Here is a 13,809-nt window from a genome sequence, read left to right as displayed (position 1 = left end):
AACAATGCCCAAGTGTTTCTTTCCATGTCTGATATTGGCTCGACATTCTATTCTCATACATCAAATGAGAAACTGTCACAGCCTCTTCAGTTCAAATGTATATCAGGTAGATTGACTAGAATTTTTTCATGAGGATAGAGCCCTACACATGACATGCAGAAAAAAAAAAAGATATTGAGGCCACAAATTAAGAATTTGTTCCCACAACTTATGAATTTGTTCCCACAACTTATGAATTTGTTCCCACAATGTATTCATTTGTTCCCTTGTTTTAGTTAAAACAAGCCCACATTGTAGTAATGTGATTCCTAATTTTAATTTCAATCGTGGCCACATTTTACTAATTCATTCCCTCATTTTCATGGCCACTTTGTTCTAATCTGTTCTTTAATTTTAGTTCAGTTGTGGGAATGAATTCTTAATATTTGGTCAGTATCTTTTTTTTGTCTTCTGCTTGTCATGTGCAGGGCTCTGTACATGACAAAGCTACTGAAGCGTATGACTTACTCATATTTGGTTAAAACTACAACATTTTCTGGTACCTCTATTGTAGTGAATCCAGTACATATTGAAATCACAAATAGTTGGCATAGTTATTTCCCCTCAGTGTTTGCTTCACATTTGATACTTTGAATGTCACATAGAGCATCTGCTTTTGGAGAGAGCTACACACTACACATTGATGAGAGATGCACTAAAGGGTGTTTGTTTCTTCTTTCAGAACTCACTCATCTCTATGTTTGTGAATGCAGGTCCTCCAAGAATGTCTCCCAAGTCACAGCGAACTCCGAGACCTCATAGAGTGGCCTCTTGTCGGGGTGGTGGTCCTCCTCAGCCTGATTATATGTCTCCAGGTGCATCGGTGGAGGTTTCTGCTCCCCCTCTTGCTCGCAACAGCCCTTCTGGGGGAACCTGGTCATCTGTTGTCAGTGGTGGTAAGTAGGGTTGGGAATTGTAAGAAATTTTTCGGTTCCGCCAAACGATTCCGCTTTCGGTTCCAGTTCCCATTCAATAAAAATGATTAAAACAACTAATAAAAAATTGTAGTAAGGGAAAAATGCACAATCCTTTTTGTGTTTGTTTCTTATACTTGTCAAATGAGTTTAACAGACTGGTAAGGTCAACAAATTCAACATATTATTTGGCAATTTTCGCAAAAATAATTTATTTTTCAGAAGGAAAATAAACATTTCTGCATTTTCTAGGAGAATTTGGGACCTCTCATAGCTTATTGTATCTCCAGCAGTGGAGAATACCTTCTCAGAAGGGGTAGAATATGCTTGAACACACATGTAAGATCCAGACAGGTGAAACAGATTATTTTTAAAAGCGGTTTGAATAATTGATTCATAAAGACTTCACTTGTTTCATTACTGGATGAATCAGCGCTCTAGCGATTAATAAACAGAACTGCATGCATCTTGCGGAAGAACATTGTAGCCGGAGCTACTTCTCTCTGTTTATGTCTATTACGAGTCACGCAGGCACTGGGCTACTCCGCAGCGGTGCCGACCTGACCCGTGTAAACTAGTCCAAGTATAAACGCTTATTACAGGTTTACCGTAGTTATTCAGGATAAGACAAAAACACGGTTTGAAAAAAGGCATTCATGATGTACGATGTACTTGATGTAAATTCTGAACACAAAAAAGTTACGGACTGCAGCTTTAACAGTCGTCTTTATTAGAGATGCACCGATTGATCGGCTGGTGACCGGAATTGGCTGATTTTCACGTGATCGGCCATGATCGGCGACCGGGCGGTCAGTCTGACATATGCCGATTTTATGCCGGTCAAATTCACTCGGGCGCCGCATGATTAACATCGCGCAACATCAGCATCACACGTGCACACGGAACGCACATGTAAGAAACCTTGTGAATTACGGCCGTTTCACACCGCAAACGTGAGCAGCGCGTATTATTTCCGGCGTGCATGTAAATCAATGAGTTCTCTTACGAGAGGTTCTCTCGTATTGCGTAAGCTAGCTTACGCTGCGGGAAAGATTCATCTTTGCTGAGATATTGAAGCCAAAAAATTATTTCATAATTTTGTATCCATACACAACGCAGTTCCTCTGCGGCAGACCTAGAGCGGGCTAGCTAGCAGCTCATTGGTTCGCTCAGAGAGAACTGCTTAAGCCTATGGGAGAGCAGGGCTGAACCCGCTTCCAATGAGAGGCGCCCGCGCGCTCATTGCGTCATGACCCGCCAGAATGGGCGTGGCCATGGTGTATATAAGGCGCTCTCCCAGGCTTATATGTTGATTCATTTCATCTTCAGCAAGCTGCACGCTTCTGCTGTTCCTGAGAAAAGCCATCGCCGTCGAAGAAGGCATCCTCTAGCGAGCTCAAGGACCCTGAAGAAGCCGGCCGTCTTCGCCACCTTCAGCCGCCCAGCAAGCTAGGCCATCCGACGATTGTATCCTTTCTCTATTTCTAAAAGAGCCGAGCGTCTTTTTAAAGATGTCTCGTTTTTCCTGCGGCTCTTGCCGCGCTCGTCTCGAGGACGGAGACCGCCATGTCATCTGCGCTCTCTGCTTGGGACTCGAGCATGCAGAACTCGCCCTCGCTGATGGAGGATGCGACCTCTGTGAAAGCCTGCCGTTATCGTCCCTGCGGGCACGACTTCTGGCAGTGAAAACCGCTCCCGCGCCGCCTATTCTCTCGCCGCGTAAAAAGAAACGCCGCTCTCAAAGGCCGCCGGAGCCCCCAGCGGAAACATGCGGGCCGCCGCCGCCGCCTCCCGCTTCCCGCTCTCCCTCCCCGCCCCTGCCGGACATTCAGTTGCCGCCGAGTGGCCGCTCTGTTGTTTCCGATGACGCCGCGGAGGAGAAGGACTCCTGTTCACTGCTCGCTTCTGACAGTGAAGACTGGTCATCTCTCGGATCCGCGAGAGAGTCGACGGGGACCCGCGCCGGGATAGAAGAGGAGCTGATGCGCCTCCTCTCACAGGCCGTCGAACGCCTCGGTCTCGAGTGGTCTCCTCCACCCGAGCAGGCCCCGAACCGAATGGACGGTAGCTTTTTTCATCGGCGCTCGACCCCCGCGTGCACCCGGGCCGCTCCATTCCTGCCTGAACTTCACGCAGAGCTGACAAAATCCTGGAATGCACCGCTCTCGGCTAGAAATCGCTCCGATGTATCCGCCTCGCTGCGCTCGGTGGACGGAGCCGCCGAGAAAGGCTATGCAGCCATGCCGCCCGTCGAGGACTTGGTCGCCACACACCTCTGCCCGCCCTCCGCTAGATGGCGTTCTTCACCCACGCTTCCTTCGAAGGCTTGCAGAGCGACCTCGAGCTTTCATGCTCGCGCTTACGCCGCCGCCGGTCAGGCCGCCGCTGCGCTTCACTCTATGTCTGTCCTCCAAGTGTTACAGAGCGATATTCTCCGTGAATGGGCCGAAGGCGGTAGAAAACCCCCCCCCCGCCGTCACGGATTTGAGAAGTGCTAGGGATCTCGCCCTTCGCGCCACTAAAGCCGCCGCACAAGCTCTGGGGAAATGCATGGCCAGCCTTTGTGTTGCTGAGAGACACTTATGGCTCACGCTCGCCGACATGGGAGATTCTGAGCGCGCCGCGTTTCTCAACGCGCCCCTCTCCCCGACGGGCCTGTTTGGATCTGCCGTCACGGGAATTGTCGATCGCTTTTCTGAAGTACAGAAAGCTTCTCAGGCGATGAACTTGTTTCTACCCCGCCGCGCTAGCTCTTCAGCGGGCCGCTCTCACGAGCCCTCCGCCAGAGCCCCATCACAGCGCCCCCCTCCGCAGACTCAAACAACTCAGCGCAGTCAGAGCGGCCGCCCTCGCCCTCGCTCTCGCTCTGACAGCCGCCGCAGACCGCCGCCCCCCCGTGGCCCGCGACCCAAGATCACGCTGAAGCCTGATCATCAGAAGTCTGCCTAACAATGTCAAGAAAACGACGGTGCTCTCCCGCCGCGGCCGGACCGCCGTCAAAGCTTCGCCCTCTGCCAGTCCCCGTTATTTCGCCGACTGCTGTAGTGTTGACCGCCACAAACAAGCCGGTGTCCCAGCCCGCTTGCGAGCGACAAAAAGCCGTTTTTACGGCTACCCAGAGAAATCTCAAAAAGAGAAATTTTGCCAGTTGTGTAGAAAATGTGCCCACAATCATGTGTTCACCCATACACACAAGCATAACATATCCCGTGTCTCTATCAGAGCCCCATCACATGAAACGGGCACAGCCCGCTCTAATATCAGAGAACATAAACACGCCCACGAGCTCGTGCACGTGTCCCCTCTCTGCTCGCTCTGTGTCACGGCCCATAGACTCCTCTCTGAGTGCAAATCCCGTTGCCACACACATTCAAAGCGCGCCCACACACTGTGTCCAGCCCGCTATGTGCAGCAATCAGGGCAATACAGCCATTCGGCCACTAGCCGCATGCTCCAAAGCGTGGGAAGCCATTCCAGGCATTTCCCCGTGGGTGTTAAGCATTATAAAGAACGGCTACCTGCTACAGTTTCGCCGCCGCCCGCCTCGTGCGCGCGCGCAGCTCGAATCTTCTGTCAGCCCGCTGGCCGCCGGCACGCTCCGCTCAGAAATTGCGACGCTGTTGCAAAAGGGCGCGATAGAGAGAGTCCCGCCATCTATGACCGAGTCGGGGTTTTACGGCCGTTATTTTCTGGTTCCCAAGAAAGACGGCGGCCTCAGACCGATCTTAGATCTCAGGTCTTTGAACAAAGCGCTCATGAAGAGACCGTTCAAGATGCTCAGTACCAGGAAACTCCTCGCGCAGGTGCGCCAAGGGGACTGGTTCATATCTCTAGACCTGAAAGACGCCTATTTTCAGATCCAGATAAATCCCCGTCACAGGCCATTCTTACGTTTCGCCTTCGAGGGTCTTGTTTATCAATACGCCGTTCTCCCGTTCGGCTTATCTCTGGCGCCCCGTACATTCACGAAGTGCATGGATACGGCGCTCGCCCCCCTGCGAAGCCAGGGGCTGCGCATTCTGAATTATCTGGACGACTGGCTGATTTTGGCCCAATCACAGACGGAGCTTCTGTCGCACCGCGCAGTTCTCCTCGACCATTTGGAAACGCTGGGCCTCTCTGTCAACTGGACAAAGAGCTCCCTTCATCCCAGTCAATCGATTTCCTTCCTAGGAATAGATTTGGACTCGGTCACGATGACGGCTCGCCTGTCTACACAGCGCGCGCGCAGTGTTCAGCGTCTAGCCGCCTCGTTCCAGATGGGCACCCGCAGGCCTCTGAAAACTTTTCAGAGGATGCTGGGTTACATGGCCTCAGCCTCCGCTGTACTTCAGCTGGGCCTTCTGCACATGCGCCCGCTTCAGTTCTGGTTGAACAGCCGTGTACCCCACCGCGCGTGGAACACGGGTCGCCAGCTGATCAGGGTTACGCAAACGTGTCTCACGGCGCTGCAGCCATGGACAGTAGCAGAATGGTTTCGTCTAGGCGTCACGATGGGGACCTTTTCCTGCCGAAAAGTCATCTCGACAGATGCATCCAACACGGGTTGGGGTGCAGTCTGCGAGGGCTCACCGGCCTTCGGCCACTGGTCGATTCAGGAAAGCCCATTACATATAAACTGTCTGGAAATGCTGGCGGTCGAGAACGCGCTCTCGCACTTTCTCCCGCGCATCCAGGGACACCACGTCCTGATCCGTTCGGACAATATGGCCGTGGTCTCCTATCTCAACCGTCAGGGCGGTGTCAGATCCAGAAATCTCTGTCGACTGACGCACCGCATTCTAGTTTGGTCTCAGAGCCGCCTGCTCTCGCTCAGAGCGACGCACGTGCCGGGCCATCTGAACGACGGTCCAGACATACTGTCCAGGAACCTCATCTCCACAGGAGAATGGTCCCTGAACTCACAGACGGTCCAGTTACTGTGGCGACTATTCGGCAGAGCAGAAGTAGACCTCTTCGCGTCAGAAGAGAACGCTCACTGCCCAATATATTTCTCGAAGAGCGAGGACGCGCTAGCCCAGGAATGGCCTCGCCGCCCGCTCTATGCATTCCCTCCGATCGCTCTGTTACCACAGGTAATTCAGAGGATCAGGGACACACGCCACTCGGTGCTCCTCATAGCCCCGCGTTGGGAGAGTCAGAATTGGGTTCCGGAGCTCACGCAGCTGTCACAGACAGCCCCGTGGCCCATCCCAGTCAGAGCAGATCTCCTCTCTCAAGCTCGCGGCACGATCTGGCACCCCCATCCACAGCGCTGGGCGCTGCATGCATGGGTGATCAACGACTATTCGTTGATTTGCCAGAGGGAGTAAGAAACACTGTCATACAGGCTAGAGCACCTTCCACGAGAAGGCTCTATGCGTCTAAATGGTCTGTGTTCTCAAAATGGTGCACCGACAAACAGCTGGACCCACGGTCGTGCGAGGTGCCGTCTTTGCTTGTTTTCCTTCAAGAGATGCTGGACAAGGGCAGGTCTCCCTCCACTCTCAAGGTTTATGTGGCAGCCGTCGCGGCGTTCGCGGAACCCCGACGCGCTCAGTCATTGGGCAAAGACGAGTTAGTCATCCGCTTCCTCAGGGGAGCTAAGAGGATGAACCCTCCGCGGCCCCCGTCGGTTCCGATTTGGGATCTTTCTATAGTCCTTGAAGCTATGAAAGCACCCCCGTTCGAACCGCTCGAGTCTGTGGATCTGAAATACCTCTCGCTCAAAACCGTTTTCCTGACGGCTCTGTCCTCAGTTAAACGCGTTGGGGATCTTCACGCGCTCTCATCCAGCGCCGCGTGTCTTGAGTTTGGACCGAATGATTCGATTGTCATTCTCAAACCTAGGCATGGCTATGTCCCGAAGGCGATTGGTACCCCGTTCAGGGCTCAGATTATCTCCCTATCGGCTCTGACTTCATCCGATAGTGAGCGTGATGCCAATCTCCTTTGTCCGGTGCGGGCTCTGAGATTGTACACTACGCGCGCTGCCGCGTTCAGACGCGCTGAGCAGCTTTTCGTGTCGTTTGGGGGGCGCACCAAGGGTCTGGCCGCCTCAAAACAGACACTGTCTAGATGGATAGTGGACGCTATCGCCTCTGCTTACGCATCTAAATGCCTGCCCTGCCCTCTGGGCATCAGGGCGCACTCCACTAGAGGCATGGCCTCATCGTGGGCATGGTCCTGTGGAATTTCCATTCATGACATTTGTGTGGCCGCGGGATGGGCCTCCCCGTCCACTTTTGTCAGGTTTTATAACTTGGAAGTTCCCGCCTTGCAGGCAAAATTACTAGCTGTCTGACGAACAGCTCTCTAAGAAGCTGCATTTCTGGAGGTCCCTCACAACCGGTTCGCCCCTTGTGCTCTCCTGTAATGCTTATACACTTCATGTGCCCGCTCTGCTGGCCCCATACATGCTTATGTGTACACTTCATGAGCCCGCTCTGCGGCCTCTTTGTACATTCACTCCACGTTAAGAAATTCCCCCGGTATATCCCTGGGTTTTTCATGAGTGGATTCGTAGCGCGCACGGCGTTGGCCAGGTGTTCCCGCAGCGTAAGCTAGCTTACGCAATACGAGAGAACCTCTCGTAAGAGAACGAATCGGTTACCTAACGTAACCTCGGTTCTCTCTAGAAGAGGGAACGAGTATTGCGTTCCCGGCCGTGCTTGCGCTACTAGCGTTTCGCTTCACGCTGAAATAAATCAACATATAAGCCTGGGAGAGCGCCTTATATACACCATGGCCACGCCCATTCTGGCGGGTCATGACGCAATGAGCGCGCGGGCGCCTCTCATTGGAAGCGGGTTCAGCCCTGCTCTCCCATAGGCTTAAGCAGTTCTCTCTGAGCGAACCAATGAGCTGCTAGCTAGCCCGCTCTAGGTCTGCCGCAGAGGAACTGCGTTGTGTATGGATACAAAATTATGAAATAATTTTTTGGCTTCAATATCTCAGCAAAGATGAATCTTTCCCGCAGCGTAAGCTAGCTTACGCAATACTCGTTCCCTCTTCTAGAGAGAACCGAGGTTACGTTAGGTAACCGATTCGTTCATTCACACCGGGAGCAGGAGCAGCGCGTGAGCGTCAAGCAGGAGCAGCGGTGAAACGCGGGTTTCGGCGCAGAGTCTATTTTTGCTGCACTGCTCACGCCTAATTAAAGTCAAAGCACACTTTTGATTGACAAAATAAATATGATTTCACACAAAAGTGCCCAAAATGCACAGAATTTGCATGTCTGGTGTGTTTTAACAAGAACTTGAGTATATGTCAGAAAAGAAAATGAATTTTCTTTTTGAAATGAACACATTTTTTTTAGTTGGATATTGGATGTGAAAAGAAGGAAATGGTTCTTCCATAACACTGCACTTTTAGATGTGTGTGAATTTCCCACACCAGGAGTAATTTATATAGTCCTATTTTATAGCGATTACTGTTAAAAAATGTTCTATGTAAAATGTTCTACTAAAGAAAAGAGAGAAAATAAATATTTGTGTGTGCTGTAAAGTGGTTAGAAAAAATGAAATCGGAATCAGCTAAAATCGGTATCGGCAGGTCAAACTTTGAAAAAATCGGAAATCAGAATCGGCCTAGAAAATTGTAATCGGTGCATCTCTGGTCTTTATGAATGTTTTGTGCATCAGATGTAATCGATACACTCGTTATTTGAAGCGACTTTCAAAAGGTGATTTACTCTATTTTGGTTGCTACCGTAGACATCAGTGTTTATACTCTAACTATAAACTTTTATCTCAGTACTTCTGTGATCATTTGAATATTTGTTACAGAAATATCGATACTGTGTGGTTAAAAAGACAACTCTATATATATATATATATATATATATTGACAACTGCTCTCTCTGGGTCAGTGACAGCGCAAACAGTTTTGAATGTTCCGGTGTGAAGTTTTTGTCATTTAGGAATAAGATTGCGTGGGTGTTTGAATCGAGATCTTTTAAAGATTAATCGTGCAGCTCTACTGTCTTTATACACTCTCTCTCTCTCTCTCTCTCTCTCTCTCTCTCTCTCTCTCTCTCTCTCTCTCTCTCTCTCTCTCTCTCTCTCTCTCTCTCTCTCTCTCTCTCTCTCTCTCTCTCTCTCTCTCTCTCTCTCTCTCTCTCTCTCTCTCTCTCTCTCTCTCTCTCTCTCTCTCTCTCTCTCTCTCTCTCTCGTTGATATCTGACGCAAAACGTATATGAGTAGCAGGGGGGCTTTTCAGTGCATTCATTACTATTTTAATATTCATGAGGTGAGAAATCGCTTTTAAAGGATAATCTCCCTGCACCTCGCCCACACATCGCACCAGAACCATTTTTGGAACCGAAACTTAGGAATTTCGCACGGTTCCGGTAAGTTGCTCGGTTCCCAACCCTAGTGGTAAACCTAGATTTTAAATCTGTGCCCAGATTTCAGTTTCAGTCGGAAACACTTCAATGCTCACTAATTTTTTTCCCACTTTTCTTAGCGCACAGACCTCGTTCACCTCGACAGAATAGCATTGGTGGAGGTGCTCCAAGCTCCTCCTGCTTGTCTTCCCCACAGGCTGGTACAGTGCCAGTAGACTCTATGACAGCTTCCACAACGGTGACTTCCCCCACAGCAGCTAACCCGGCCACCAACCTGGAAGCATCTCCAATAGAAGAGGGTTAGGACGTCCCTTACACAATATGGGCCATTTGTGCTATTAATTTCATCTGTACCAGATCTTACAACAGCCCTTTTTTCCATTTCTTTTTTTCTTCTATAGCCAAAGAATCAAGAGTACTAGAGACGAGACAAAATTCTCCTAATGCCAACAAAGAGAATGTGAAGCCTATTGAAGCTTCTGCAAGCATCGCTCGATCCATCGGCAAGGGTGTGTACCTTTGGAGATGTTATTAATCATCTACAGCCAGCCGTTTTGGATCTGAATTTTGAAGCTTTTGCTAAAGCTGTTTTTTCTGCATGTGATTTTGCTGTGTTGACACAAAGCATGTAGAAAGCAGAAATTGCCAGTTGTCAGTATGAATTAAGGATTTGGCTTCTAAGAATTAATTTTCTTTCTCAAAATTGCTGATACTGTAAATAGAGTGAGAAATGACTTTTTCAGTTTATCAAACACAATCTACAATACAAGTATAGGTACGGCATATACATTAAAGCTGTCACAATATCAGATTCACAAATTCACGATAATGACATTATTGCGACATCTATAGAAATTATGAAAAATAAGTAATGTTATCAGTCACATTGCCTCTTTTAACTGTACAAAAGCATACAAAAAGAATGTCCTGTTGAGCACCTCCTGCAGACTGGGGTCTCCAACACTTACCCCCGGTTTCACAGACAAGGTTTAAGCCTAGTCCCAGACTAAAATGCACGTTTTGAGCTGTTTTAACTCAAAGCAATTTGCACTGATATCTTAAAATATGTCAGTGTCTTTGTTTTGTCTCAGGATGCACACCAACAATGTTTTTTTCTAAGGCACATTTATAAAAGCTACTTAAATGTCTTAATTGAACTAATCCTGGCTAAATCTAAGCCCACAGAATCCAAAACTTTTTTTGGTGTGGGTGTCTGTCTAGTAATTTTGTGCGGCTGAAGTACTGTAGCTACTCGCTGCGCTGTTGTTATCTTTTTTTCTGTCTTATGACTGGTGTCTACCAGCATTATGGGCAGTTAACATGTCACGTCTTTTGTGTGCTTAAAGCAACACTAAAGAAGAATTTTTACCTTAAAATAATGTTTACAAAATTGTTTCAGCGGTTCATCAAGTGTACAGGGTGAAAGGCACTTCTGCCTTCGCTTTGCGGTCCTATATCTGCTATAACCACACTATGTAAGTTTGCCAGAACGGATCGCGTTTCTGTAGTTTGAATGAGACATAAGAAAACTACAAATTTGACTTGCTTTACGTCAAGCGTTACAATAGTCATTATTTAGTTTTTCTTTGTTTCTGATGTCGCAATACATCATACTTTCATGAAATCATGCATGAAAGTGTGATTGTCCCTACCTTGTCTGTGGACATCGTTCATTCCAAAGCCGGTGCTAGATAAACAGTGAGCGTGCGTGCGACAGTAGGCTGAATTAGGTTAAATTATTTACGACAGCGGTAATGGACAATTCCGCTTCCAACCTGTAGGGCGACCGAAGAGGAAAAGTTCTTTAGTGTTGCTTTAAGTTTGTTGTTTTAAATGTAGACGTGCGACAAGCACGCTCAAATAGAGAGCGACGCAATCACGGCGCTCAACAACTTCTTCGTCTTCATGAAGAACGCGGCTAAGGATTGCTTAGCAACGGCAGTGCGCTTTTGAAAAGAGGAGAAAGCGGCGCAGCCGGTGTTTTCAGACGCAAAATGTGAATGGCCCCTTAAGGTGCAATACTGCCATCTACTATGTTGGAGTGTCAGCCAGATAGTTACTGCCACTGGATTATTTATTATATTATATGTGTAGTATTAACACAATATCAATTCATTTTAAAAATATTTCAGAGACAGACATTTCAATACCATTATATCGCGACACCATTACATCAAACAGATCTTAGTGAAAAATCAAATGTAACTGTGAATTCTTTGTAATAGGTGTGCTTTCTAAAAAATATTCTTTCACTTTTTGATCTTCCTAGGGCCTCTCAGCATGGGTCCAGATCACAGGAAACAAATAGATAATTTAAAAAAATTCAGTGAAGATTTTAGGGTAAGTTTTATTTCTCTTCCATTATGTGTTTCAGCAACTGTACTTCAGTTTATTGAATCCCTTCATCATTTATAGTTGCAGTCTAGCTCAAATTCAGATGCAGTTTTTGATCCCATGGTGAACAAGACTCCAAGGGACCTTGGAATAAAGCCAAACGATCAAGCAGCTGAGAAGAGCACAGTAGATTCAACAGGACCCAAAGTCTCCATGGAGCCCGGCGTTAATGAAGAAACCTCCACTTCTGTGAGCGTCGCCCTAGCAGGAAGTAAATCTGGTACCCCTTTACTCTCTCCTTCCTCTGCTGTACCAGAGCAGAAAAGAGGGCCTGATGTGACATCTCAGGGTGTCCAGACCACCTCGCCTCTGGCCAACACTGCTGCAAAAGATAAGGATGAGAAGGAGGAGAAGAATGACCCTGTAGCAGAGTGAGTCAGCAGAAGAAAATGAAAACGCTGTAGCATTGGCAGTGTGAATCAGTGACAGAATTCATTGTCAAAATGAGAAATAATTTTTTTATCAAAAGTATAAAGAGGCTTAAAAGAGTCTTTCTCAGCAACATGATGCATGCCAGTAATATATTGTATTGCTCATTCCCCTGAGAAATGTTCTTGTAGTATAGTAAATAAAACCATGTTGATTTATTGTTTATGCACTTTTTAGGAGTGTTAGAAAATCTACTCTCAATCCCAATGCCAAGGAGTTCAACCCAAGGGTTTTTTGCTCCCCTGTAAGTAAATCAGTTGTTTGTTTTGTCATTAAATGAACTGAAATCAACATATTCCCCCCCTAAAAAAAAATTCTGAGACAAAATATATTGTACCTTAAAGTCAGGTCATTTTGACAAACTAATATAAGATAGAAATGTACTTGTTCATACATTTCTTTTTAACTGTTTCCTCAGCCTAAACCCGCAACAACCCCCACTCTGACCCGGCCTCAGGGTCAGCCCAGCCCTTCCATCGTAGTACAGCAGCCCCCTGCCGTCTATGGCCAGACCATGTTCCAGATGTACCCTCTGACCCCTGTGAGCCCTGGCGTTCAGGTGAGCACCATTATATGAACCCCTCTTGTCAGTTTAATCTAATTCGTTCTGTGCATGGAAGCCTACGTTTGTACTAAATCATCAAAAAGACATTTGTTTAAATTTGTATTTATTTTCATTCATGTGCCAAGATCATTGATGTCCTGATTGTGTTCATACTTCAGCCATCCCTCCTTTACTTTCATTTGTCAGTTGCATTTGCAAAGTATCTGCATGTATAACCCATCAGATGATTGCTCAATTGATGATTGACATGATTGCAGTTTTAATTCAGTGAGAAGGGCCAGTAATGGGCTGTTCATTCTAAGTTTGGTTTAAATAAATGGCATGAAAGTTTTGGAATTCTATCTAAATGGTTTATAGGTGTGCACTGGTTTATTTTACAATATTGTGCAAAAATGTGGACTTGGTGTGAACAGACCTTAAGGTCCAAACATGATAAAGTACAGATGGTTCTACTGGTAGCATGCTGTAAACCTTTGGAAGGAGCTCATGGTTCATCATCAGCCCAAAAAGTTGCACCACACTGATATTTGATAATATATTTACTAATTTAATTTTTTTTCTACTGACCAAAATAAAAGCTTTACTTTTTTGAATATATTGTGGTGTAGAGTGGAAAGATGCATTTTAGTAAATGCTAAACCCAAAAGCAATAGTTCAGTCATTCATTTTCCTTTGTAGCCTCTCTTAAAAATACGTTGATTCATCTTTAGTAACTCACATGTTCTAGAAAACTAATCTTATTATACTGAAGAAAGCAAGTGATAATCACACTAAAGACTGGTTCTTTTTGTTTCTTTTCCCTCTTTCCTCTCTCTCCATTAGAAAAGCATTATCTGGAAGGTTTGTGCAATTCTAAGCTTTTTTTTTCTACTGAAAACGTGTATGAGATTTTTGCCTGCATAACTGACCAGCAGATGTTGGTTTGCTCGTTACTTACTGCTGATCAGTTATTATTATACCATGGTCTGTCTGAATTCTCTATTCTCATTGGCTGGAAGGTGTGCAATAAAACAGTTTAATGCACCGGTAGTTCCAAGTCAGTTGAATCACCGTTCTATATAAATGCGCTTTTTTCATTGAAGCACACAGACGCATACATCATTCACGTTGTTTACATTGAACCAAACAAGCAAACGTCACTC

The 13,809-nt window shown here is 46.9% G+C and overlaps 1 protein-coding gene across 10 annotated transcripts in view; it reads left to right on the top strand.

The window, feature by feature from the left end:
* The window catches only part of atxn2 (ataxin 2), a 42,397-nt gene that overhangs the window by 19,884 nt on the left and 8,704 nt on the right, over positions 1 to 13,809 (top strand). For 6 of the 10 annotated variants that reach the window (XM_056270064.1, XM_056270066.1, XM_056270065.1 and 3 more), the window contains 8 exons: positions 753 to 935; positions 9,399 to 9,578; positions 9,681 to 9,788; positions 11,549 to 11,619; positions 11,695 to 12,044; positions 12,280 to 12,346; positions 12,521 to 12,661; positions 13,490 to 13,507. In XM_056270064.1, the coding sequence (XP_056126039.1) occupies positions 753 to 935; positions 9,399 to 9,578; positions 9,681 to 9,788; positions 11,549 to 11,619; positions 11,695 to 12,044; positions 12,280 to 12,346; positions 12,521 to 12,661; positions 13,490 to 13,507 (1,118 nt within the window). The remainder of the gene's footprint in view (positions 1 to 752; positions 936 to 9,398; positions 9,579 to 9,680; positions 9,789 to 11,548; positions 11,620 to 11,694; positions 12,045 to 12,279; positions 12,347 to 12,520; positions 12,662 to 13,489; positions 13,508 to 13,809) is intronic. The other 4 variants (XM_056270072.1, XM_056270070.1, XM_056270068.1 and 1 more) reach the window with 1 other exon arrangement.

Source organism: Rhinichthys klamathensis, unplaced genomic scaffold (genome assembly GCF_029890125.1).
Source record: "Rhinichthys klamathensis goyatoka isolate OS25496 unplaced genomic scaffold, OSU_Roscu_1.1 h1tg000296l_1, whole genome shotgun sequence".
NCBI lineage: Eukaryota > Metazoa > Chordata > Actinopteri > Cypriniformes > Leuciscidae > Rhinichthys > Rhinichthys klamathensis.
The sequence above is the reverse complement of the archived record's forward strand: the minus strand, read 5'-3'. Positions and strand labels throughout refer to the sequence as shown.